Source organism: Phodopus roborovskii, unplaced genomic scaffold (genome assembly GCF_943737965.1).
Source record: "Phodopus roborovskii unplaced genomic scaffold, PHOROB, whole genome shotgun sequence".
Lineage (NCBI taxonomy): Eukaryota > Metazoa > Chordata > Mammalia > Rodentia > Cricetidae > Phodopus > Phodopus roborovskii.
Genome location: NW_026126480.1, coordinates 17575108 through 17601252, shown reverse-complemented (window position 1 = coordinate 17601252; position 26145 = coordinate 17575108). Strand labels below are relative to the sequence as shown.

The following is a 26145-nucleotide window of genomic DNA, read 5'->3' as shown; positions in this document are numbered from 1 at the left end:
AAAAGTAAAAAGAGAATTAAACATTGTTAAAAAGCTTTGTAATTAGAAAGTACCATCTAGCTATCAATGGTTTTATTTTGATACTTACTGTATCCACTTGGCTTGGCAGTGGGCAAGACTAGAGGAAATAAAAATTACAAATCAATAAGAAATAGTGCTTCCTGGGTGCTGTGGTGTCAATGTGATAGCTGCTGTGTTTGAACATTTAGTTCCCAGCTGGGTGCAGGCCTTCATGTGAGGCCTAACTAGAGGAGGTGAGTTATTATGAGTGCAAGTCTTAAGGTTTTCAGTACAGCCCCACTTCTGGACTGCTCCCTGCTTCCTGATTGCAGATGTAATAAAAAGAGCTGTCTCATGCTCCTACTACCACACTTTTACCACTACCATGGTGGATTACATTTTTTTGGGGGGGGACAAGGTTTCACTCTGTAACCTTGGTTGGCCTGGGACTTACATTGTAGACCAGCTTGACCTCAAAACAAACAGATTCACCTTCACCTTCCTCTGCTTTCTGAGTTCTGGGACTAAAGGAGTGCACTTCTGTGCCTGGCAAAAACCTTTTGTCTTTTAAGTTGCTTCTTGCCAGGTATTCAGTCATAGCAACAAGAAAAGTAACTACTAAAGTTGGACAATGAAAAAATATTTATAAGCATTTGAAAAAGAGGGTAGAGCCTGAGTGAAAGCTGAAGAAATCAGTGAGGATCAGGGGTGACAAGATCCTATTTGCTGGAAGAGGAATAGAGTCAAAGAAAATGCTGGAAGGCAATAAGGAAAGATTGGGACTAAGATAGATCAGATGGAGGAAGCCTTAACCCCCATCAGATTTGGATGAGGATGGGGTATTGGTCAGAACTTCAGAACGATGGCTCCATTTATGCTTTCAAAGGATATCTAATGCAGTGACATTGGAGAAAGAAATAATATCTATATATAAACTTTTATATTCTATTCCTGTGTGCATCTAGAGGGATACTACACTGTAAAGGGGCTGTGATCTCAGTGTTCTGGAAAACCACTGCCCAAATCTCACAACTCTCCCTCCAAGCTGTCATCTATTACTCCAGAGGCAGCCTTTTCTTAGTCTGGAGTTTGTAAATGATCTGATTGCCTTCATTCCAGGCATATAGCTGCTTATCTCTAGGGTTGTAATGGATCATAGAGTGACTTCTTGGCCGCTTGGGAAAAAACAAATTGGGAAGATGCTCCTCCCTAACAGTGCCCAGTGGATCATAGACACAGGTAATACGGTGAGGACCCTGGCCACTGAAACTGTAGACCACATAGAGGACCCCACATAGGAGGAATGAAGCTTCAGCATCCTGGTTTCTACACGGTGTCTCCCATGAATGCTCTATCCCCAAAGTGTCTGGCTCAATTTTTGTGAGAACCAAATGGCCTTGGGTACCCGGTCCTGAGTGGATGGCCCAGAGCCCATGTTCATCCACAGCAAGGTCAATGTAAGTGGATAGGGAGTGTTGATAGATGGGTGCTCGGCCTGCCCCTCCTGGGAGAAGCATTCGGTCCTCTACGGTCTTCTTCTGCAGATTATATTTAATTATCTCATTAGAAGTGCCTTGATTATGAAAAAATAGAAAGCTTTTGTAGATCACTTGCCCTGATCCCTGCCAGGAAAGTGGTAAGACTAGTTTCCTGGGGCCAGGCTTGGTACTATCTTCCATGAATGTCCGCAAATTTGCAAATTCCCAAACTGTGTTGTTTCTGGATCCAATTAATAAATACACTTTTGCAGAGTTACCACCAGCATCTTTCATCCAAGAGCCATCTGGATCCATGGTCTTCCTCACTATTTTCAGAGACTTTATACTCATTATCATGTTGTCACAGCCTAGCCAGACAGGAGAAAAAGAACAGGTTAGTTATGAACATGAGCTATCTACTTTCTAGAAGACTCGCCACACCCAAAGGACCTTGCTTCCCTTCAGATCTAATACTAGTAGAGACTATCCTCTCATCTCTGCTATGACACCATGGTCTGACAGAAGAGTTTCTCTCAGATAATCCTGGCACAAAATAGATAACAGGCATGAACTCCTTTGAAAAAGTAAATAGCATTAGACTTGAACTTTCTCCATTTCCTGTTCCTTAAGTATAGAACTTTCTTAGAAGAAGCTATGTTATCTCTCCTTTTTGTGAGTAATATAACCACTATATTTTGATCACATTTTATCCTAGCTTCTAGATTCCCCAATCATGTTATAATCTTTAATTTTTTTCTTCACAACTAGCCTTTTAATCTTAACTTACATGCATCTTGCTTATTATTATTTTTAAACCTCATGGCTGGACGTAGTGTGTATGCTCAGTACTCTGGAGGCAGAGACAGGCAGCTCTCTGTGGCTCTGAGACCAGCTTGATATACATATATATCAAGCCAGGGCTACATAGTATGATCCTGTCTTAATAATAAATACATATCTCCAACTCATTAACCTCTGAATATTTTATCTTTTCCACCATTTCACCCTCAGTTTCTCTTACAGAACAGTCTGTATTTTCCATATTTACTTTCTTACCTCCCACTCTCATTGTACAACATAATCTGTTCCTGATAATGCTACCAAGGAGCTCCTAAATGAAAATTCCTGCCAATCTTTTGTGTGAGCATGTAACTTCATCTTCTGTAGCATGACAGCATTGTTCAATCCCTCTTTGTTGACTATGCCTTCTCCCCCATCTTTGTTTCTGTTTGTTTCTCCAGTTTATCCTCTGACAATGTGGCAGAGATCATGATCTGTGTTCCTCCAATTCCAATTCAGTTCACTCTTTCTCATTGCACTTGAAACTATATTTCACAGTCTCCTCTGTGGTTAGGCTGGTTTTGCTTGGTGGGACATAGACAAGAATGGTATAAGCATCTTCCACCTGGCCTTTAAGTATGCCATCTTCCAGATGACTTTAGCCCCTTGGAATAATCATTGTGACCATATTCAATAGGTCAGCACTACTGGCCATTTCAGGGAAAGTAGGCCATCAGTTCTAATTTGGGACTTTTTGGTAGATCTCTATAAATCTGGTCAAGAACCCAGTATTAAGGAGCCACAGGCCACAGGGGTGAAACAATTATTATTATTTTGCTAAATGGATATAGATTCAAACTGCTTTCTAAATTGATATCTCTATACCCAACCATTAGCACAGCTCTCAGACATCAGAGTAGTCTCTTCGTGCAGTAGAAGACAGTGAATTTACAACTGGTCAATGTGCAAAAAGTAAGTGTCTGGAGAGTGCTCAGCCACAAATGGGACATCCATATTATACTCCCTCCCCTCAAGACTCAGGGACCATACCAGAAGAGGGTTAGGGAGGACTGGAAGGAAACCTATCATCAGGACTAGACAGGACTATAGCACTCACTCTATCTGTATAAAATCAATCTAATCACTATTCTAGCTGTGGTGTGTGTGTGTGTGTGTCTGTGTGTCTGTGTATCTGTGTGTTGGGGAGGTGATATTTAGGATCATGAGCTACATTCCTAGCTAGAGAGCTACTGATAGTTGAGGGCATGTAAGGGAGGGAATGCCAGTTTTCTTTATGGGTGTGGTTCCTAGAAGGTCAATTATGCTCCAGTGATGTCCTAATATCCATGAGCACATGGGCAGCACAAAATGGACTTGGTGAGTTATAATAATTTTTGAAGGAGGAGTTGGGTAGGGAATGAGTCTTGGGTTGGGCTGAGAGAAGCTGGAAGGAGGAGGAATGAAAATGATCAAAATATATTATATGCATGCATCTATGAAATCATCAAAGAATTAATGTATTAAATTTTTTTTAAATTTAAATTTAAATTTAAATAATGTATTAAAATTTATTAAAATTGAATTTTGCAAAATTCAATAAAAGTAGTCAACTGTATATCCTACCACCTAGTCTTCCCCTGTAAACCCTGAGTCATAATTTCTTGTGTAGATCACTGCAAATATATCTGATTTGTCTCTCTAATTTTACTCTGGCATGCTCATCTACATGTCAAGTATACTTTCCACAAAGCAGTAAGAGGGATCAGATATGTTAAACTTATTCTGCTTCTCTAACAAACTTAGAAATACATCCTAATTCTCTACCCTAGACTGTGAAATGTGGTCCATGCTTATCATTAGTAAGCCATCCTATGTGTCTCACAGTGTTGTGATTACATAGTTTCTTTATGTTCTGTGAGCATGCCAAATTTCTTTTCGCTTCAGGAATCTTGCACTTAGAATTCTTCTACCTGGAACACTCTTTTGCTTGAACTTTGCACAGTGGATTGGATCCCATTCTTTCTTCAAGTAACCCACTTCTGCATATCTCCAACTCATTATGTACCAAAGGGTGGCCTCGAACTCACAAGTACTTGGATTATATGCCTGCACTACCATACCTGGCCAAGTTTCACTTCCAATTTTGTCTCCTTAGTGGACTTCTTCTTTCTTTGAGATCTCGCAGTACACACCTGTTTTATCTGCTTCTTTACTAGCTTAGTGTGAACCTCCCTCACAAGACTCTCCAAAAATAGGGTCTTCAAATTCAGGGCTAGTATTATATCCAAATGCCTAATCCAGTGCTTTGAGGATTCAGGACATGGCAGTTGAGTGAAGAAAATAAAACTCTTAGATGTTTTACTAGGGTCTAAACAGTATAACATCTTCCGGGTTCTGACCACAGACCCATCTTAAGTAAATACTCATTCATAAAGCACTTCAAAGCTTTTAAGATACTTTCAATTCCATTAATTCATTTAAAAAAAATGGATCCCAGGTTTTCTGGAGAGAACCCATGGAATGGAGAGCAGGCTTAGCTAGACAGAGCCAAGTCCCAGGAAGCCAGTTCTTTAGGTGGAGGCACAGTGTCCTTACCTGTACCAGAAACCAGATTTGTAAGAGTTGCAGAAGTCTCTCAGCTACCAGGAGCTGGCATGTCCACCTAACATGCTGCAACAGCATGATAGTTTGCTTTCATGGGTCAATACTGTCATGGGTGACCTGAGTATAGGAAGGTAGACACTAGAAAGGCATCCAGGGACTTTAAACATCTCAGGAGCACATGGCAGAAGGAGCCTCTGCTGTCCTGAGCTATTGGGGACTGAGGGAATGTGTGGAAGTGGAACAACCACCATGATTCCCAGAGTGCCATCTGTCCTGGAACACACCTGAACCTGGCTGAGGTGAAGCCACTGCTTTTCCCTGAGCCCATGCTGATTAACGAAGAGAAGTAGGTGAGACCTCAAGCTCTTAAATAACCATAGCCTAGTTGTACAGGGGAGGGCAAGGAGGATCCGTGGGTTCCTAAAGATACCCATATGATATTCCATGTTAAAGAACAAATCCAAGGGTTGAGTAGGTTAGTAAATATTTTACAAATAAATAGAATATGTTTGGTACTATACTGCATAACATTATAATAATTTATGGTTTTTTTGTTTTGTTTTTTGGGTATTTTTGTTTTGTTTTGTTTTTAAAGACAGGGTTTCTCTGTAGATTTCAAGCCTGTCCTGGAACTAGCTCTGTAGACCAGGCTAGCCTCAAACTCACAGAGATCACCTGCCCCTGCCTCCCAAGTGCAAGGACTAAAGATGTGTGCCATCACTGCTGGCTACGGTTCTTATAATAAGTAGCCATGACATATATTTTAATCCACTAATTTCCAAGAGATGAAAGTTAAGGCTTGCATTAGTTTCTTGGATAGGTCACACAGTGATGAAGGGCCTTTTGAACTCAAAGTTGGGAGCCAGAATGCTTCCAATGAGCCTCAGATGTAGGGAAGTGTGTGTGGTAGGAAGGTTTGGGAGTCATGTATACTGGTGTGCCCAGAGAAAGACCATTGAAAGCAATGGGCTGTCAAGTTTGACAGGACATCTACTTCCAGTAGGTGGCCCCCATAGTGCCTGTCTCTTCTGCAAGGGAGGAACAGACTTGCAGCTAAGCTATGTAAGGACCCTGTCTTAGAATGAGGGACATGTGTTTCTTGTCTATAAGAAAATATTCTTATGGATTGCCTACTTAGTGATATCCAGGCCTGTGCTGCTGCCAAGAGCCATGTCTTTGTCTATGGCCATACCACAGCCAGAATCTGCATTGCTGTCTATGGCTCCTGTTACCATTGAAGGTTATATGGATACCTGGGGTCTGGGCTGCCTCTTGAGTCCATGTTGGTGTCTGAGGTCCATGCTGCTCCTGGAGCCTTGCTGATCTGGGTGGCCTGCTCTGCTACCATTCGGGCCATGGTGACAAACAGGCCCAAGCTACTGAGGAAGGCCATGTCTGGGTAACTGGTTCTGCTTAAGCAGGGGTCTGTGTTGATGTTCATTGGCTGTGTTACCAAGGGGCCCATGAGAACCATGGGCATTGAAATCCAAAGGAGATTCCATCTTACACCAATCATAATGGCTAAGATCTAAAACACTGATAACAGCCTATGCTGGAGAGGATGTGGAGAAAGTGGAACACTCTCCCATTGCTGGTAGGAGTGCAAACTTGTACAGTCACTGTGGAAACCAGTATGGTGATTTCTCAGAAAATGAGGGATCAACCTACCTCAAGACCCTGCAATACCACTGTTGGGCATATACCCAAAGGAAGCACATTCATAATACAAGGATATTTGCTCAACTATGTTCATAGCAACATTATTTATAATACCCAGATCTTTGAAACAGTCTAGATGCCCCTCAACTGAAGAATGGATAAAGAAAATGTGGTACTACTCAGTGGTAAGAAACAATGATACCCTAAAATTCACAGGCAAATGGATAGAACTAGAAAAAAAAAAACATCCTAAGGAAGGCAACCCAAAACCAGAAAGACTCACTCGTATGTACTCACTCGTAAGTGGATACAAGACACAAAGCAAAATATACCCAGCCTACAATCCATAGCCCCGGAGAAGCTTGAACCGTCTTCTAGAAACATGGAAGCAGATGCAGAAATTCACAACTAATCAATGGGACAAGCTTCTGGAGTACAATCGAAGTGAGAAAGGTGGGGAAATACGAACAAAGGAGTTAAGACCATGATGGGGAAACCCACAGAATCACCTGACCCGAGCTAGTGAGAGATCACTGACTCTGGTCTGACAAATGGGGAACTTGCATAAGACCAATCTAGACTCCCTTAATATTGGTGACAATGGTGTGACTGGGACAATATATGAGGCCACTGGCAGTGGGTCCAAAATCTAATTCTAATGCACAAACTGACATAGTAGGGCCCATTCTATATGGAGAGATACCTTGCCCAGCCTAGACACATGGGGGTAGGGGATGGAGAGGTAGGTGCCTTGGTCCTGCCTCAACCAGATGATGGGACAGACTTAGTAGACTTCCTAGGGAAGGCCTTACTCTCTCAGTAGAGCAGATGGGGGGGTGGATATCAAGAGGAGAGGAGGGAGGGGGAACTGGGATTGGAATGTAAAAAATAAATTAATTAAAAAATGAAAATTCTTCTAAAGCAATGAGTACTTCTCACCATTTTATGAAATTTTGTTATAAATCTTGACTTTTTAAAGCCTTACTCTTATCCAAGTTAATGAATGGTTCCATCTGTGTAACCCTCTTTCAGGGTGGACAGTGAGTGAGAATGGCTCCATTAGGCTCATATGTTTGAGTATTTGGTCCCCAGTTGGTGGAACTGTTTGGGAAGAATTAGGAGATATGGTCTTGATGGAGGATGTGTGTCACTGGGCTTTGAGGCTTCAAAAGCCCATGCCATTCCTACTTAGCTCTATCTATCTATCTATCTATCTATCTATCTATCTATCTATCTATCTATCTGCCTCCTGCTTGTAGATCAGATGTGATCTCTGCTGCCATGCCACAGACCATGATGGTAATTGACCCAACTCCTAAAACTGTAAATGCTAATAAACTTTTTCTTCTATAACACTGGTTCTCAAACTTTCTAGTGCTGTTCCTCATGTTGTGCTCATCCCAACCACAAAATTATTTCATTGTTACTTTAAAACTGTAATGTTGCTAGTGTTATGAATGGCAAAGTATGTATCTGATATGCAGGATATCTGACCTGTGATAACTATGAAAGGGTCATTTGATGCACCAAAATTGAGAACCACTGTTCTATAGGTTGGTGTGGTTACGGTGTCTCTTGGCAGCAATAAAAAAAGTACTAAGACAGGCATTGTGCTGGACTAGATATTTCCTTGCAAGCGGTCTCTTCCTCCAGGACCTCATCCTCTTCCTTGTCCTCTGTTCTTCTTCGTGTTTCTGCTTCTCACCTCTTCTTCCTCCTCCTTATCTCCCCAGTGCCTAGGACACAGACACAGTTTATCCCTGCCTCACTATCCAGACTCTTCTTGCTTATGCTTCACACTCGGGAACCAGTTAGTTTCAGATAGTGCAGTTGTTTGTCACTGCCCAAGTTTGTGATCTCAGTTTCTACTATGCACACTTAGAAAGCAAACAGATTAGCAAGGGCTGTCTTGCTGTCTGAGTGCTTCAGGGGATGGATGGCAGGAAAACAGAATGGCTGTCTTGTGTGGGATGTTGCCCACTGATCCACACCGATTTGGTGTTGTTGAACACCCATGTATCTCATATTAGGGCTTAACCAGAGCCTGGAATACAATAGCATTGTGTGTGTTCATCTTGATGATCACACAGAGCCTCTCAGTAAACACTTACTGCAGATGTTTCTAGGTTCCTACATTTTCAGTTGCTAAATTCAGAATATTTTAAGGTACCCATAACCAAGTCCAGTCAGCCTTATTGGTGATTAGCAATAGAGTATGAGGAAGAAAACAGATTTGATCCATGCATCTTCACTTATTTGGGTGTATGCTTTTCACCTGCAGCAAGCAGAGAACACTAGGAAAATTCTGAAAGCCAGAAAGATGTCTAAGCTCTGAGGGTGAGTCCAGCCAGCTTCCACCTTGGGGCTCCTATAGCTGGACCCCAACATGGGCAAACTTCCTTCTGATACAGTCTTCTAGAAGAAGCTAGCTCTCTATAACCTCCTTGTTGTACTAAATTTTCTTCCCTTGAGTGTCTCTTATGTTTTTATGATACATTATGTACTTATCTGCTGACATATTTATTGTCACAGTCCCTTCAATAGAAAGTAAATGTGGTAAGATTCAAGACTATCATATCTGTTTTATTCATTACTTGTGTTCTCACTGGAGAAACATCTGGTTCATGCTGCAGCCTCACTAGCTTAATTATGAATGTGGCAAAGTCAGTATCTGTAACTAAATTCAGCATGTCCCCTTTGAGGCCCTGAATATGTTTTAAGATGGCAAAAAGGAGTTTCTGGGGCTGAACATTCAAGAACTGTTGTTAAAGAGCATTATGGCTGGAAAATATTCATGCAAGGCAATGCAGGGAACTGGCCAGTCATCTGGGGGATTTCTGATCTCAAGCAACTACCACTTTACATCAGGTATCTTCCTATTGCAACATTTCAAGCATTCCAAAGTTATAACGATAAACCCCTTGATTCCATCTTTTTCTCATTTATATGGATGGGTAGGATGTGTGTGTGTGTGTGTGTGTGTGTGTGTGTGTGTGTGTGTGTGTGTGTAATCTTTTCAGTATATTTATTCTATGTGTATGGGTTTTTTGCCATATATGGACCACATGCATGCCTGGTATCTTTGGAAGTCAGAAGAAGACATGGGATTCCCTGGAACTGGAATTGCAGATGAATGTGAGCCATCATGTGAGTGCTGGAAACCAAAACTGGGTCCTCTCCACAAGCCACAAGTGCTCTTAACTGATGATCCATATCTCTAGCCCACTTCCGTTTGTTTTTAATTAAATTTCTTAGTAAACTAAAAAGGATAGACACGTCCTCCTTTCCTAGCTGTGACACTGCCATTCTCTTACCTTTTTGGATAGAAAACAAAGCCATCTACGCTCTTATAAAGAAAATGTCACTTTCTTCTCTCCTTTCTACCTTGCCTCACTGTGTTACCATCTAAGAAATACTCATCTGAACCTGAATTCTAGTAGCATTTTTGCTGGTTCTGTTTTATTTCCTCAAACCCATCAATCAACAGATTCTCTGTTCTCTCACACACATTTGCATAAACTAAAAGCTCATCTAGATTGTGCCCTGCTTCCATCAACATCAAGATCAAAAACCCAACATGGATTTGTAGAGTTTGTAGAGGAAGGATGGGTCCTGGAGCCCAAATTGGAGTTTGGCCAAAAGAATGTGATAAAAAAATGGCCGAGCAGTGGTGGCACATACCTTTAATTCCAACATTCAAGAGGCAGAGGCAGGTAGATCTCTGAGTCTGAGGCCAGCCTAGTCTACATAGCAAGTTCCAGGACAGCCAGGGATACACACACACACACACACACACACACACACACACACACACACACACACACACCAAAACAAACAAAGCAAAAAAACTATCTCTAAAGACAAAACAAAATAAAACAAACACACAAACAAAAAAGAAGAATGTGGTAGAAATGATTAAGCTAAGTCCCTACGGATTTTTGTCCTTTCTCTGACACATCTACATTCACCATTAGAATGAGTTCAGATCAGCCTCCGGGAGAGCCAGATGGCATGTGGAGGGCAACCAAGTCATTTCAGAAGAGATCCTTCTCAACAAGTCATTCCTAAGCAATGTTCCAAGGATGGGAGATATGTAGGCATATCTCCAGATCAACAGAATGTCCTCCCACCCTGCAAACTCCCGAGTAACAGAAATTGGGTGTTGCTTAAACCCAAATTTTGGGGTAGTTTGGAGTTACATTAATGTGGCAACAGATAGCTGATGTGGAGTGGGGGTGTTCAGGATGGAGCCTGCATGGCTGGGGTGGTATGGACTCTTGGATAGAGCAGGAATGTGGGAGAAGACTCTCTGAGCCACAGTGTTTTTATCTGAAAATAATAATAAAGATGTGATAGTATCTAAAGAGCAATAGTAACTACAGAATGAGCATTGGACAACAGAAAAGGGGGCTTAGTGTGATCCCAAGTAAAAAGTTGCCTCCAGTTTCTAAGGAAGTACTTCAGGTCAGAGCATACTGATCTCACATTCATTCTAGGCACTGTGATAGATTTTGGAAACACAGCATCCACAGTGTGAGCATGAATGGATGCATGCATTATGTTTTTAAAATAGCTGGCTAAATAAACAGCATAGAACATCAGGGATGGGGGAAACGAAGCTAAGAAATACTAAAAATGGCTGTGTTTGATTGGTAGTGTCTCATCTACCTTTATACTTACAGAAAACACAATAAATATAGTTTCACCAGTATTTATAGTTTCTGTTTCATCATCATACATTCCTTTTGTAGAGAAAAATTAAATATTTAAAGAAAACTATAGAAGAATAGGGCTATAAAGAGAGTTTTTGTTTGTCTTGGAGTTTTCAGCTGCCATCAAGAGGGAAAGTGATGATGTCGAAATTCTATTAAGATGATCATGGTGGCTGTACAAGTCAGAGTACTGGGACAGGGATAGAGGAGGCAGGGAGGCAAGTGTTGGTAATGAGGGATGCTTTTAATTGTGTAAAGAGAAAAAGCAGTGCAGGTGGAGTGAAGGCATTTGAGAAGTAATGGGAAGAAACACTCAACTGAAATGGTGTCAGGTCAATTGAGGGTCACAGAACTGAGTAGGGTACAAAGCAAGGATGATTTATTGCTTCAAAGTCAATGAAGGGGATCTGGAGTGGTAGATGAGTTGGAAGAGTGCTTGCCTAGCATTCACTAAGTCCAGCACTGCAGAAACCAGACGTGGTGATGCATGTCTGTCATCCTAGCACTTAGAAATATATAGAGGGGGGAGGATCAGACATTCAAGGTCATGCTCAGAAAGGCAGTGAGCTCAAGGCCATCCTAGGCTACATAAGAACCTGTCTCAAAAAAAAAAAAAGAGAGAGAGAGAGAGAGAGAGAGAGAGAGAGAGAGAGAGAGAGAGAAAGAAAATGAATTAATAAAATAAGAAAAAAAATCAGGGGAAGGAAATTAGCTAGGATTTAAGTAAATCAATCTTTTGTTAGATAGAATCATAGTCATGATGCTGTGACCCACATTGAGTTCAGAAACTTCTAGCATAGACATCTACTCTTAGAGCAGAGGGCTCCAAACTCATCTCCTTCTGTGACCACCCTTGACATTCCTTTGCTGGCTCTAGTCTTTACCTTCCACATGCTCTCAACCTCTCCTCTCACTAGGTTATTCTGTACTCTATATCCAGAGTGACCATTCTCAGTCCTCTGTCTGACCTGTGCCACTCCAATGCTGGTCACTGCTCAGCCCAGCAGTGAGATGACAGAAAGGGCTGACGTGTGCAAACCAGGGTTGGTTTAACTGTCATCCTCGACATTTCTTTACTTGTGTGAGCTTGGGCAATTTTCCTCCCACAGTCTTGTTTTCTTGATATATAAAATGGGGTGATAGGGTATGGTTATATCTAACTGGTGGGATTGTTGTCAATTACATGATAATTGTCATTAAGATACACACATTGCTTGGAGATGACCTAAAATGTAACATCAACAAATATTAGCTACTATTCTTATTACTCCCATTTGTCCAGTTGACAAATGGGAGATTGTTTAGCATGGGGAGCTCTGCTACCCTTTGGTTCTTTCCCTGCTCTTTCCAAAACATCCTGTTCTGCCTGAGTTCTATACAAACAATCTGCTCCATGTGACACTGTGCTGCTGCTGTAGCTTTATTTGCTTAGGGTTCTCTTAACTCCAGTCCTCATCTAACTTGTTCTTTTCTGTGATTAAAATTGAGCCTGAGGGTTACTCTCTAGTTTTATAGTCCCATCCATATCACCATGGCAACCTTGACTCTATGACCTAACATGTTTCTGTGACACCTTATATATCCCTCATCAGCAGTACTCTCGACTGTTTCCTGTGTGTCTAGATTGCTTCTCCACTTTATTTAAGTGGTTATGAGAACAAAGACCATAGACCATCTCTAATGCTAGCACAAGTCCACAATGTATCTGGAAATTAGGTAGACATTTGTTGAACCTGTGAACACATGAGTGAGAATGAATGAATATCCATATCAACTGGAACCAACAGCTACCAGATGACATATTTGGGGACCTTTTGTTAATATTCATAGTACTAGAAATATCCTCACAGGAAACAGGATTTTTGGATAAGTAAACAAAAGAAATTCTACATGTATAGACCTTTCTAGACTCAAGGACATGCACTTTCTAGGGAATGTATAGGAGCAGCAGCTAAACTGTACACATATGTCCTGTGTTGCTAGCCTCAAGAATGCAGCAACACTGGGTTAGTGTGCATGCATGCACAAGCACCCTTATGATCTCCTACATTTCTGCCTGCAGACAGACCTTCAGTTAGATGGTTAATACATCTGTTACAAATTAGTTACATTTCTCTTAATGTTTTGTTCTACTCATCAAGAACCAAAGGACCTTGAGAGTTGTCTCACAGAGATGCTTTCTTCAGTTTTCAATGAGAAAGGTGTTTGTTTTGTTTGTACTGGGTTTGAATACAGACATGCAGCTATCTACTTGAATGTATTCCAGAGGCATTCAGATATTCCACAGACTTCTTGGAAATATGATCTAACAAAAGATATGGGTTATCTAACAGCAGCAGGGTGAAGGTTACATGAGGTTATTCCCATGCTTCCTTGCAATAAAAAGAGCTGGACTAAAGAAAGAAAATAAAATCTGTTATAATGGCTTGTTTTGACTGCCCCGAGAATTCTTCTTCAAAAGCTACTTACAAGTTAAAAGGAGGTCAATACTTTTATCCACTCAAGAATGCAGCCTGTGGACTCTGAAAGGCTTCAGCTAAATAAATTCTCAATCTAGGTGTCTGGGGCTGTGGGGGCTTTGGGGTTGCATGATAACTGGCAATTACAATAGGCACCGCTTTATTTTAATAATGATCTTAGCACCAAACATTGGGAATGACTTTAAAATCTGTCACTCACTTCTGTTCTAAATCATGTATGTGTGGGAAAGGGGTGGGAATAGAAGGTGGGGAGAGTTAAGAGTCTAAGAATTTCACTTAATCTCAACATTCCTCAGATTGGGGACCCATATTGACCTCAATTGGGAAAACAATTCAAAAGAAAGGTTGAAAGCTTTAGAAAGGCGCAATGGGAAATGGTTTAGTAACAAGTTATATTATTTGTCCTTCACGACATGGTCCTTAGTAGTTGCAGAGGAAAGTCTGAAAGAAGACACCCATTCTAACATTCGCTTGTATCCTGAGGTACAAGAGGGAATATTCTAAGGTAGTTTTACTGACAGTTCCCTAAAAGTTTCCCGAAGAAATGTTGAGAGACAGAATGTTTGAAAGAAACCCTATAGCCTAAGCCCTCCCTGACCTATAATCCCAAGGTGTTTCTCTGCACACAGGTGCTGATTTCAGCACTGGGATTTCAGTGAAAGCTGTTTAACTGGCATAGTCCTTGTAGGCAAAGAAGATAGGGATAGTAGAATTTTCTAGAAAGACAAGTTCAGATAATTAATAGCAAACTAAGGCATGGTGGTAGGTGGAATCCCAAAATGGCCCCTGTGATGGTTAATTGTGGCAGTTAGCCTGTTGGGATTTTAGAATCTAAATGAAAGGATGGGGACATGGCTCAGAGGTTAAGAGCACTGGCTGCCTTGGCAGAGGATCCAAGGTCTATTTCCAATGTCTACACAGAGGCTCACTGCCACTTGGAAACTCCAGTTCTGGAGGATCTGGTTGCCTTCTGACTTCCTCAGCGTGAGGTGGTACACATTCATACATGCAGGGAAATTACGTAAAATAAATAAGCAGTAAAATAAACAGAGTTGAATGGAGACAAATTCCTAGGTATATCTGTAGGGGCATTTCTAGATTGAGTTCACTGAAACTGGAAAACCCACCATCAAGGGGCAGCACCATTCTATGGAATGGGGGCCCCAGACTGTATAAAAAGGAGAAAGCAACCACTAAGGGGATATATATATATATATATATATGTATATATATATATATATATACACATATATATGTACGTATATATATATGTATATATATATACATATATATATACATATATATATGTGTATATATATATACATATATATACATATATATATGTGTATATATATATATATATATTTGAGTGATGAGGTCCTAAGTTCAATCTAGCTCTCCAAAAGAGAGAGAAAGAGAGAAGGAGGGGAATTGGATAGATTGATTGATGCTCCCTACTTTCTGACTAATCAGCTACCTGATACTTCTGTCTCTGCCATGATGGACGGTATCCCCTGAAACTATAAAATAAACCCTTTCTTCCCAAAGTGGCTCTTGTTAGTATTTGTTGCAGCTATGAGTCAAATAAATAATGTAGCCCCTCAAAATCCCTATCCCGTATACACTCCACATAACTAACTCCCCAGAACAGAGACAGGACCTGGGCATATAAGAGGGTGTTCACTATGGCACCGTCAGACAAAGGTTCAGGGATTCTGTAATTAATAAGGCTCCAAATCAGTTGACTGTGGTTAGTCAAAAGGTTGATTATGATAGACAAGCTGATGTGATCAGATGAAGAAATTCTTTAAAAGGGTGTTAAGCACCTCTAGAAGAAAAACACTCCCTTTCAGTAGCATACTATAAAGAGACTACAAAGCTAGACCCCTGTCCTTGATCATACAGTTAGAACTCATGTGTGGATTCTGCAAAAATCAATTCATATTGTTTTAGGACAGTTTAGGATGTTTAGGATGAGCTGTTATAGAGTTAGAAAACTGATCTGGCACAGTCACTACCAGAATAGTCAAGCAAAACCGCTACCACCCACACCACAATAAAATAAGGGCAAGTACATCACTAGTATTCTAAGTCTAGCTTTGTCTGAAAATTATGGGTCATATGCTGGTCAGTTCCTGTCAACATGACACAAACTAGAGTTGCCAAGGAAGAGGGACCTTTTGTTGAGTTATTACCTCCTTTTGATTGGCCTGTGAGCCAGTCTATGGTTTTTGGGTTTGTTTGTTTGTTTTTTGATTGATGGTAAACGTGGGAGGGTTCAGCCCACTGTGGGTGGTTCCACCCTGGCCAGGAGGTCTTAGGTTATATAAGAAAGCAGACTGATAAAGCCATGAGGAAAAAGCCAGTAAGCAGTGTTCCTCCATGATTCTTGCCTCTGCTCCTGCTTGAGTTACTGTCCTGACTTAACCGTAGTAGTTGACTGTGATCAGGATGTATAAGCCAAATAAAACCTTTCCTCCCCAGCTTGTTTTTAGTTAGTGTTTTATCACAATAATAGAACAGTAGACTAGAACAGGTCGGGTTGGGAGACCACTAATCACAAAGCTTTAAATGTATCGAGAGTCACATGTCCTTAATCTGTTCTTCCTCTACCATCCATTTTTCTTCTAGAAACAATTTCTTTGGCCTTCTCCCTCCATGCCAGTTCCCTCTTCTACACTCCATGAATACAGAGAGGATGATGCCAAGATCTTTCTTAATGGTCTGGTAGAAGAATAAGGTGTACACAAATAATGTATGTGTGGTTGAGTGTGTTAAATGCTCACATGCATGTCTGTATGCATATGTTAATGTATATTTCTTTATTTAAGTTATAACTATATATCTTTACTTTGAGAGGAGCAACAGTTGAGATTGGTTCAAGTCACTTTGCAAAAGGCCTTTTCTATATAAAAGGAATGAAGACGAGAGTGGACATTCTTGTTGTTGCTAACAAATGGTGAATAATAATAAAAAATACTATACAGTGGAGAAATGTGATCTATGCTGAGTTGTGAGAAGGTCTATGTGACAGTAGTGGGGATCTAGGAAGCAGGAGAAGCAGCAAGAAAACTAGCACAGGTTATAGAGATGTCCATCTGACCATGCCATGAAACTGGTTCAGTTTTAAATAGCTATCATTGAATCAGAGCTCCAGAGGTGACAGACACGTGAGTGGCAATCTCTAGTGTCTGCAGAGAGGGACAGAGGATGGAGTTGAGAAAGCACAAACTCCAGTGTCAGGAATTCTGCTACACTTTAGCTAGAATGGGAAAGGGTTCACCTCAAGGTCTGCAGGACTGAGAGTATCCCAGAAATAGGAAAAGCTCAGGTACACAGCTCTGCCATTTGGGCTTGGTGACCTGCCTGTGACACTCTGGAAGTCCAGGCACATTCTAGCTTAGACAATATTAGCACCTCATTCCCCTCATCACCTCCCTCACTGGAAATAAGGATCAAACTCAATTCCTGCACAGTCTTCTGGGTAATCACTCTACCACTAAGCTACATTTTCATCCCACTACTATGTATAAGAAGTCCCTGCATTCACCCTGGAAGGACTACTCTATTGCTTGTCTCCTTTTTATTCCATTGTCACCCCAAGATGTGCTTTTTCAGAGGGTAAAGGTCATTGCAGGACAAGGACAAGGCTGAAAATAATCCCTCACTTGACCAACTACCAACTAGATCAACTGATTCATATTATAAGAAAGGCACCCGTCTCTTCTCACTAAGATGAGCTGTGCTGACATTCACTCCATCCATTCACTTATTTGCTCACTTCCTCTTTACTGATAGTTATTTGTTTGAGCAAATATTCTATTCTAGGCCCTGGAGCATCAGCCCTGCAATGGAGTTTCTAAGCCCTCATGGAGGAGAATATGAGCAGTGAGCCAATAAATGAAGGAGAAAACTTTGAAGGTTTAAGTTGTTATTATTTGAATGTGTCTCTCTCAAAGGGCATATATTGGAGACTTACTCTTTAAAGTCACATGATCATATGGCTTGGAGGTGGTGCCTTTGGAAGATAATTGGGGTTAGGTAATGTCATAAAAATTGAGGGAAGTATCTTTTACAATTGTATTAGTGGCTCTTTAAGAAAAAAAAATCGTGAAAAATAAACCAACACCATTGTGTTAGGTTATATTTATCTCAGCAGTGTGGAGGGAGAGGCAAGAGGATCCCTAAAACTCAATAGTCAACCTGTGCAGCCTAACAATAAGTTTCCAATGAGAGACCTTGTCTAACAAATTCAAGATGAATGGCATCTGAAGAACACCCTAATCTATCTGGCCTACACACACACACACACACACACACATACACACACACACACACACACACACACACCATATATACACATACACAAAAATAAATTTTAAAAAGGGGGCTTCTGAGCTGGCTTGCAATGTCTTTGCATGTCACAATGCAGCAAGACAGCCCTCCCCTGATGCCAAATAGATATCCACATCATATTCTTAGACTTCCTAGCCCCTAGAAAACTTTTAATTAAACTAAGTAAACTTCTAGTTTGTATAAATTACCTTGTATAATGCAGTTATAGAAACAGAAAGCAAATGAAGATGTAAGTGCTTGGGTAAAATTAGCCATGTCATACATGCTTCCAAACTACTCTTGGGTTTGATTGTTTGTTTAGTTTTTGTTTTTCAAATTTCATACCACTCAATTAATGATCTAAGTCCCAAACCTTGGAAGTAACTTGGATTCATGTCTCTCATTTATCCCATACTTTCAACTAACAGTTATCAAAGCATGTAGATTTAAAGTCTGAATATCTTTTAAATCTAACAGCTTTTTTTTTCTATCCTGTGACATTTCATGCTGAGTCATAATTTGCTTAAATTACTCCAGTATCCCTGACACAGTTTCTGCCTTTATATCAGTTGCCTGCTTAGAATACTTAAGCAGTTTCCCTAATCACATTCAATCTCCTTAGAATGGACCACATGATATTTCATCATCTGCATCCAGAGCCTGGAATAGTATCTGTGTTCCAATCAATAATTGTCTGTAAATAAGTGAACAAGTGAACGGACAGGGTGAATATTGGTCCAGCATAGGGCTTGATTAAAACTCCTCAGCCTCTTTTTCCATGTAGTCTCCAGCCATACAGTTTTCTCTCAGCCAAATTTGTAGATGGCCATAGCTTTATATCTTTGCTATCCCTTGAAGTGTCCTTAATGTTCACTTCACTTAGAGAGACCTTCCCCATTGATTTTCTGTTGAGACAAGGTCTCATGTAGCTTGGACTGGCCTTAAACTTACTATGTAACTGAGGCCATCATTAAACTGCCAATCCTCCTGCCTCTGCATCATCCTGGAGATGGAACCTAGGGTTTCATGCATGCTAGGCAGGTACTATACCAACTGAGTTACACCCTCACCCCAAGACCCTTCTTATAACAACTCATAAGTTCTTAAAAGGATTACATTGAGAAGGTATGTGGAGCCCTAAAGCAAAGATGACCCTGATTATATCTTATTTCCCTGCTGAAGTTTGGATGTGTAATTAGCACATGAATAGTCTCCTTATTCGCAGTGAAGTCCTTTCAGAAGACAAGATATACAAAATACAGGTGGAAGCCTTACTATTTTAATGAAATGGACTCATGCACAGACAAATCTTCTCAGCTGTGCTACTTATTAACCATGAGAACCTAGATACTATTACTGACATCCTAGAACTGATAAGGATGGGTCCCAACCCTGGGAACAAATTCCTGAATGCCACTATCCCAGACATCATACAATAGCAATTTGATATAGTACCCAGTCCTGAGGTTTGGTTGCCACCGTTTCTAGTTTCAGACTGTTGCTTGTTACACTGTCAGGGCCCTTGATGTAGCTCATATCAGCCTGCCACTCTCCCTATAAGATCTGGGTCCACGTGTCTCCTTTAAACAAAAGTCTATCAGGAGGGGAACCCCAAAGCTGCTTCTTAGACTGTAGACCTGACCTTCCATGAGGTCATTAGAAAGCACCTGAGGAAAGAAAGCCAGTTTCTTGAAGTGGGATTCTGTTGGGACATGGGACCTCTGCCAGGTGGCTCCCAGCCCATACACATAGGAATGCGCCCAGTTCTCACTCATCACTTGATCACACTTCCTAACCACACACTGCCTGCATCTCTCTAAGTGCTTGGCCCTAGAAGGGTGGTAGAAGAATCCCTTACTTGCATTCAACAGAGTTCGGATCTTCTTTTCTTCTTCAGCTTCTTGAAGTACCTTTTCAGCCAGTGTCTTGTCCTCTGATTCGATACACATGTCAGCTTCCCGGAGGTATTCCAGGTAGTCAATCTCCCGCTGGGCACGCTCCACTCTCAGTGCCAGGCTATTGACTGCGCTCTTATATTCACTCGTGTGGGTCTGACACTTCCCCAGCATGATGGAGATGTTTTTTGAGAATTCCTGGAAGTCTTGAATATATGCCCTTATTGTTTGGGAACATTTTTCCAGCCCTTGCTTCAAATAGGAAAAAAATTACCAAAGTTATCAATTACTGTAAATTATTTCAATTATTCAAGTAATACAAATAGTTATCACTCATAGAAAAAGATTATCAGAAAAGTATAATCAAAAGGGGGCAAATAGCCCATAATCCTAGGTTCATAGGTACTACTGACATTTAATATAGTAGTTTTTAAGTTTTCCAATGTGTTTCATGATGGATATAAACATATATTTGCATATAATTTTACTAAATATCTGTTTATTTTAACTTCCTGATATTTTGTTAATATTTAAATAACATTATTATATTATTATAATTATGTTTTATTTCTCATATTTACTTTTGAGGTAGTAAAAATCTATTTTCTCAATATCCAGGTATGCAGCATATTGCATTTTACTATAGTAATGATAGGTACAATAGATCTCTTGAACTTAATTCTTTGTGTGTGTGTGTGTGTGTGTGTGGTCTGTATCTTTGTGTTTATGTGTGTATGGTGTACACATAGAGGCCACAAGACAACATCAGGTGTCTTACCAATCATTTGGACTTCTTATGTTCTGAGTCAGTGTCTCTCATTGAGTCTGTAGCTCACTGGCTGTCTAGACTGCCTTGCCAGCAAGCCCCAGAGAACCGCCTGCCTCCACCTCTTCAGCACTGGACTCACAGATGGACATCGGTATACCTTACTTTTAGTGTGGATGCTGGGGATCCTCATGCTTAGGCAGCACACTGTATTGATTGAGTCTTTTCCTTTCCACCAGAACTTATTTTTAACAGAAACTTTGTATTCTTTGATCAATATCTCATTACTCCTTCCTCATGCTTTTCTGTTTTTATGAGTTCACCCTTATTATATTAAATGAATAGTGAAATCATTCATTCAGTGTTTATTTTCTCATGGCTGGCTCATTTCACCTAGCAGAAGATCTCGCAAGTCCATCTATAGTGTCATGTATGAGCTCCATTTTAAAGGCTGAACAACATTGTATTGTGTATATGTATATTTTCTTTATCCATATGTAACATAATTTTAACAAAATGCAAGCTTTTGTTAAATTGAAACCCTATTGTTTGTTTCATTAAACACCTTTAAAGAAACATTTATCCTTCAAGTTTTCACTCAATGATAAGAGAAATAAAAACCGACGTATTTACATTTTTTATGTCCTTATTTTCTTAGGCTAGATTCCCAGAAATAAGTTCCATTCCCTCACATCTGGCATGAGAGCAAATGAATGGAAAGGGGGTTGAAGGGTCACAGAGTTGGTAGTTAAAACTCACTTGGCGACATTGACCAAAACCTTCTCCACAAATGTAAAACTTTTTAATCTAAACATAATTATATATGGCACCTTCACTGGGAAGAGAAAGAGCTAGAGATATGAAAAGTAGCAGCAGCAGTACACATGAGACAGACACACAAGAGAGACAGACACAAACAGAGTAAAATAGAGACATAAAGGGAGACAGAGACAGGGAGAAAGTGAATATTAATAATTCTCAAGTGTCCAATTATCTATTCTCCCTTTTTCTACTCTCCCACACACCCCTCTCAGGACAGACCCTCATCTCCAAGCCGTCAAGCCTCTGTATTAGCCAGCGGTGCCTGACACCTGGGACTTGGCTTCACCTCCAAGTCAGAACCTAGTGGTCAGAGAAGTACGCATTTTTATCTTCTACAGAACATATCTAATTATCTACAGAGCATATCTGATCTTCTGTATCCACATTCAGGGCTGTGAATGTCTTACTCTGTGTGTTATTACCTTGTCTGGAGACAAATTCTCACAGTACCAAAGGGCAATGCATAGGAATTTAGCTGGTGCTGAAACCTGAGCAGAATTTTGGCATTTTAAGCAGGTGAGGTTGGTGGTGGGTCCAGAAAGAGAGCTGTAGAGCAGTTAAGAAGCCTGGGGCCTGGGAATGCCACTTCCACAGCTTCCAAGCCTCCGCCTGCTCGCTGGACAATGTGAGGAAATGTGTTTTGGATTGCTCTGTGGGCTTATTTTACTGAGACTATAACTGGTAACACTATCATTTCAATTTACAGATGTTTTAGGAAAACAGAAAATAAATGTTTGAGATAAGAGTGTCCTTAGAATAAGATGCATAATCTGCCAATTTAACACATGTAGGAGCCAATCATTCTAAACTGCAAGGTTTTATTTGTTTCCAAGAACCTGACTGGCCTAGAAAACTTCTGAACTTTTTTCACTCGTTTTTGTTTTAAGATAGGGAACCTATGTAGCCTAAACTGGTCTCCAACTTTCTGTGTATCCTAAGATGACTCTGAACTCCCCGATCCTCTTTCTGCCCCCATTTGCTTGCGGAGTGCTGAGATTGCAAGTACATGCCAACACATCTGGCTTATGCTGTGCTAGGCATTGAACCCCGGGCTTTGTGTATCCTAGGCTGAGCCACATTCCCAGCCCCAGGTATTTGCTTATTCTAATAAGGTAAAAGCTCAAGTGCATTCTCTCTGTGGTTAACATTGCCGGAAAACAAACTAGCAAACAAACAAAAAAAGCAACAAAAACTAATTTCTAAGCCTAGATCCAGTTAAGCTTAAAAGCAAAAATTCATGATCAGGCTATGTATATAGTACATTTTTATGGTCACTTAACAGTTTGTCATAAAAAGGGAAAAAGAAAAGCTGGAATTGGTTAGCATCCCCATGCAATGAAAGATGAAGGATGTGTGACTACTGTTATAATTTCATACATACTTTGAAGACTGAACTATTGGGTTTTAAATGTTCAGCAACCTGGAAATTTACTCATTCGTGATATCAGGCCATGTTCTGAGTATGGATTAATGACCTAAAATTCTCAAAGTTGAAATCCCTTTATTAAATCTTCAGAATATCATTTGGAAGCCAAATTGTATCTATGTCCATTTTATAGGTGAGGAAAACTGCCCAGGCAAAGTGTAGAGTGAATCCTCGCTCAAAGTCTGGAGCGGTTTGGACTGGAAGTGTTATCCTGAGCTGCTAGGCTATGCACATCTGTAAATGTAATCATAGCAATGATTCATCCTGTATCTGGAAGGCATGCATCCTAGCTGACAGGAAAGTCCGGAAAATAGAGTGACTTCCAAGAGGTATATTCTCAGTGAAGGGAACATATGTCACCTACCTCCAAGACTTGGAAGCGCTGGTAGATGTAGTGTACCATAGCTGGGTCCTGGGCATGTTGTGGTAGGGGCAGAAACACTTCGAGGAAGAGAACAAGTAAACAAGCTCTCTGAAGAGCCACCATCATCCTTCACTCTCCCCAGCAGCAGAATTCCTTACACTCTGGTTCTCTAAGGAGACTCAAGGGCCCAGGTAGTGATCTCTGCTTTTCTGTCTACTGCTGTGGCAATTCCTTGGAAAACAACGCTTTGCACAGCCAGAGAACAAAGTCCGCTTGTTATTCTATGCAGTGCATGATCTGTTTCAAGCTGGTGATCAAGTCCAGCTGTTGGCAAGTCAGTCCCTGGAGGCCTTGCTTGCTCACTTGGTGCAGAGAGCTCCCTGGGTCCAGCAGCTGCTGCCCTCAGCCTGGGCATGTACAGACTCTTTCCAGGCTAGTGGTTGCATATTGTTTCCAGGTCTAGGGTGTATGGATTGGGGAAGGGGTGGGGAGGTCTTTCTTCCCCTTGCCCCCTCCCCCATCCCAGCTCTTCTACTTTTGTTTTCCTCCTCCCTAATGGACTGTGCAGTCCAATCATAGGCCTCGCTCAACACAGGCCACCCCCTAGTTCTCAGCATTGGAATTTCAGTTCAGTTTCTGGCAAAAATTCCTAGGATCCTTTTCCAAGAAGTTCTGTTAGGAGACCCCACCTCTCTTTCCAGACTTCCCTTGCATTCTCGTAGCTTTTAAAGGCATAGCAAGGAAATGTGAACACTATTCAGTAACACCTCAGAAAAGCCAGTGTACAGGGCTGCATTGCTTTGGGCAGAAAGGATCTCAGAGAGGCCGCAGGCCTGGCTACCCAGGATAACAGCTGAGAATTGTCAGGGTTGAACTTAAAAGAAATTTCTTTCTTTTTTTTTTTAGATTTTTTTTTTTTTAATTGTGTGTATACATGTGAGGTCCCCTGGGGCAGGAGTTACAACCTGTCTCATGTAGTTGCTGGGAACTGAACTCCAGTACTCTGCAAGAGCAGCAAGTGCTCTTATTGGCTGAACCATCTCTCTAGCCCCAGAAGAAACTTCCTAAGAGAAAACCAAATGATTGACACAGTGGTACTTGCAGCACTGAGCCATCAGGGAATGAAATTCCATTGCAAGGAAGTCCTAGAGTGTCCTCGGTTACCAGTGTCAGAATTCCCTTTAGCAGAAGGCTAGAACAGGACCCTTAGTCCAGCTGAAGATAAATCACACAGCTAGAGCAAAGCCATGAAACCTTCCAATTTTATTTTCTGTTCTGCTCGTAACCTATCTTTATCCACAGGCAGGCCCAGGACCCTGCTGTCAAATGTTTTCTTTTCTTTTTTTCTTTTTAATGAATCTCTTTCAAAAATATGGAAAGTTGTGTGAAGTATGGAAAGACCCCTGGCCAGGAGTCAGAAGACCTGGTTTTGCATTTGGTCCATACGTGAGAAGCTAAAATATAAACTCTGAGAATTGTCCATTGGTAGCTCTTGAATATCCTTGTTCCTAACAGATGGTCCTCTCCACTCTTCTTTGGTCTTTTGTCCCAAACTGGTTCTCCCTTACATCCTTGATAAAATCATAATCTATAGCTGCTTATTCTTAAGAATAATTGCTCCTGTTTCAGAGCATAATCTTTGACCTCCCAAAACTAGCTGAACTTTAGCTGAGTTTCCTTAAATCCTTTTTAAAAACAAAATCAAAAACATAATGGCCCTCTAATATGTGTCTTTCTACCCATAGATTAGTGCAGCTTTTAGCATCAGAGAATTTTTGTTGTTGTTCAGTGGTTGATATTGTGGTTGACATGCAAACTGACAATGAATCAAACTCTGAAAATAAGTGACTATGGCTTACTCAGCTACAAATGGGACCAACTACACTGTAGCCCTTCCTCAGGACTCAAATACTGTCAGGAAAAAGGAGACAAAGGAGCGTAAATGCCAGAAGTTGGAGAGGACTAGAACAGAACAGTATCTTTTGGACTTCACAGGACCTCTGGACCCATTAATTCACAGAAGGCATAGTTTCCTGTAAAATGTCAAGCCAGACAACTGCCAGTATGAGTAGGAAGGGGTTCATGAGCCTCCACCCCTCAGGAGCTGTGGACAGCCAATGGCTTCTGAGGGAACGAGAGTGAGTTTTCTTTAAGGGTGTGGCTCATAGTGGGTCTACCATGTTCCAGTGGACAGACCTAGACCCAGAGCTATATGAACAGCACATATTGAAGTTGGAGGGTTATTTTTTAAAAGTCAGAAGGGCTGTGAAACAGTTGAGCAGTAAGTACTTGCCTAGCAAGCCCACATCCCTGGGTTCCATCTCCAGCACACAAAAAAAAAAAAGTCTTTCTGACTCAGTGTCCTTTTCAAATGGGAATGCTCTCTCCAAAGCTGCTGCTTCTCCTCCTTCTTGTGTTTTTTTTTTTTTTTTTTTTTTTTTTTTTTTTTTTTGTTTTTTTTTTTTTTGTTTTTGTTTTTGTTTTCCTTTTTTTAAATACAGGTTTTCTATGGAGCCCTGTCTGTCCTGAAACTCCCTCTGTAGACCAGGCTGGCCTCAAGTGCTAGGATTAAAGGCATGTACTAGTATTGCACGGCTTTACAGCTTCTTGTACTAGGCATTTTTTTAAATAAAATGCCCCATGCTGTGCTACTTGCTTTCACAAATGCCTCAAGCCCTCACATGGGATTGTGAGCTAAGATGCAAATGGATCGGTGGGAAAGACCTTGCACACATCACAGTTAACACTAGTGGTGCGACTGTGCATAGCCTTCCCCTAGCTTTTCTGTAATAAGTTTACATTATTTATTTATTTTTTAAATAAG

General features: G+C 40.8%; 1 protein-coding gene across 1 annotated transcript; it reads right to left on the bottom strand.

Annotated features, from left to right (window-relative positions):
• Positions 1-412: 412 nt before the first annotated feature.
• Positions 413-23752, bottom strand: Olfml1 (olfactomedin like 1). The gene is made up of 3 exons (XM_051192595.1): positions 23322-23752; positions 19907-20195; positions 413-1846 (listed from the first exon to the last, which is right to left on the bottom strand). The coding sequence occupies exons 1-3, from the start codon at positions 23445-23447 to the stop codon at positions 1056-1058; spliced, it is 1206 nt and encodes a 401-aa protein (XP_051048552.1). The 5' UTR covers positions 23448-23752; the 3' UTR covers positions 413-1055.
• Positions 23753-26145: the final 2393 nt, after the last annotated feature.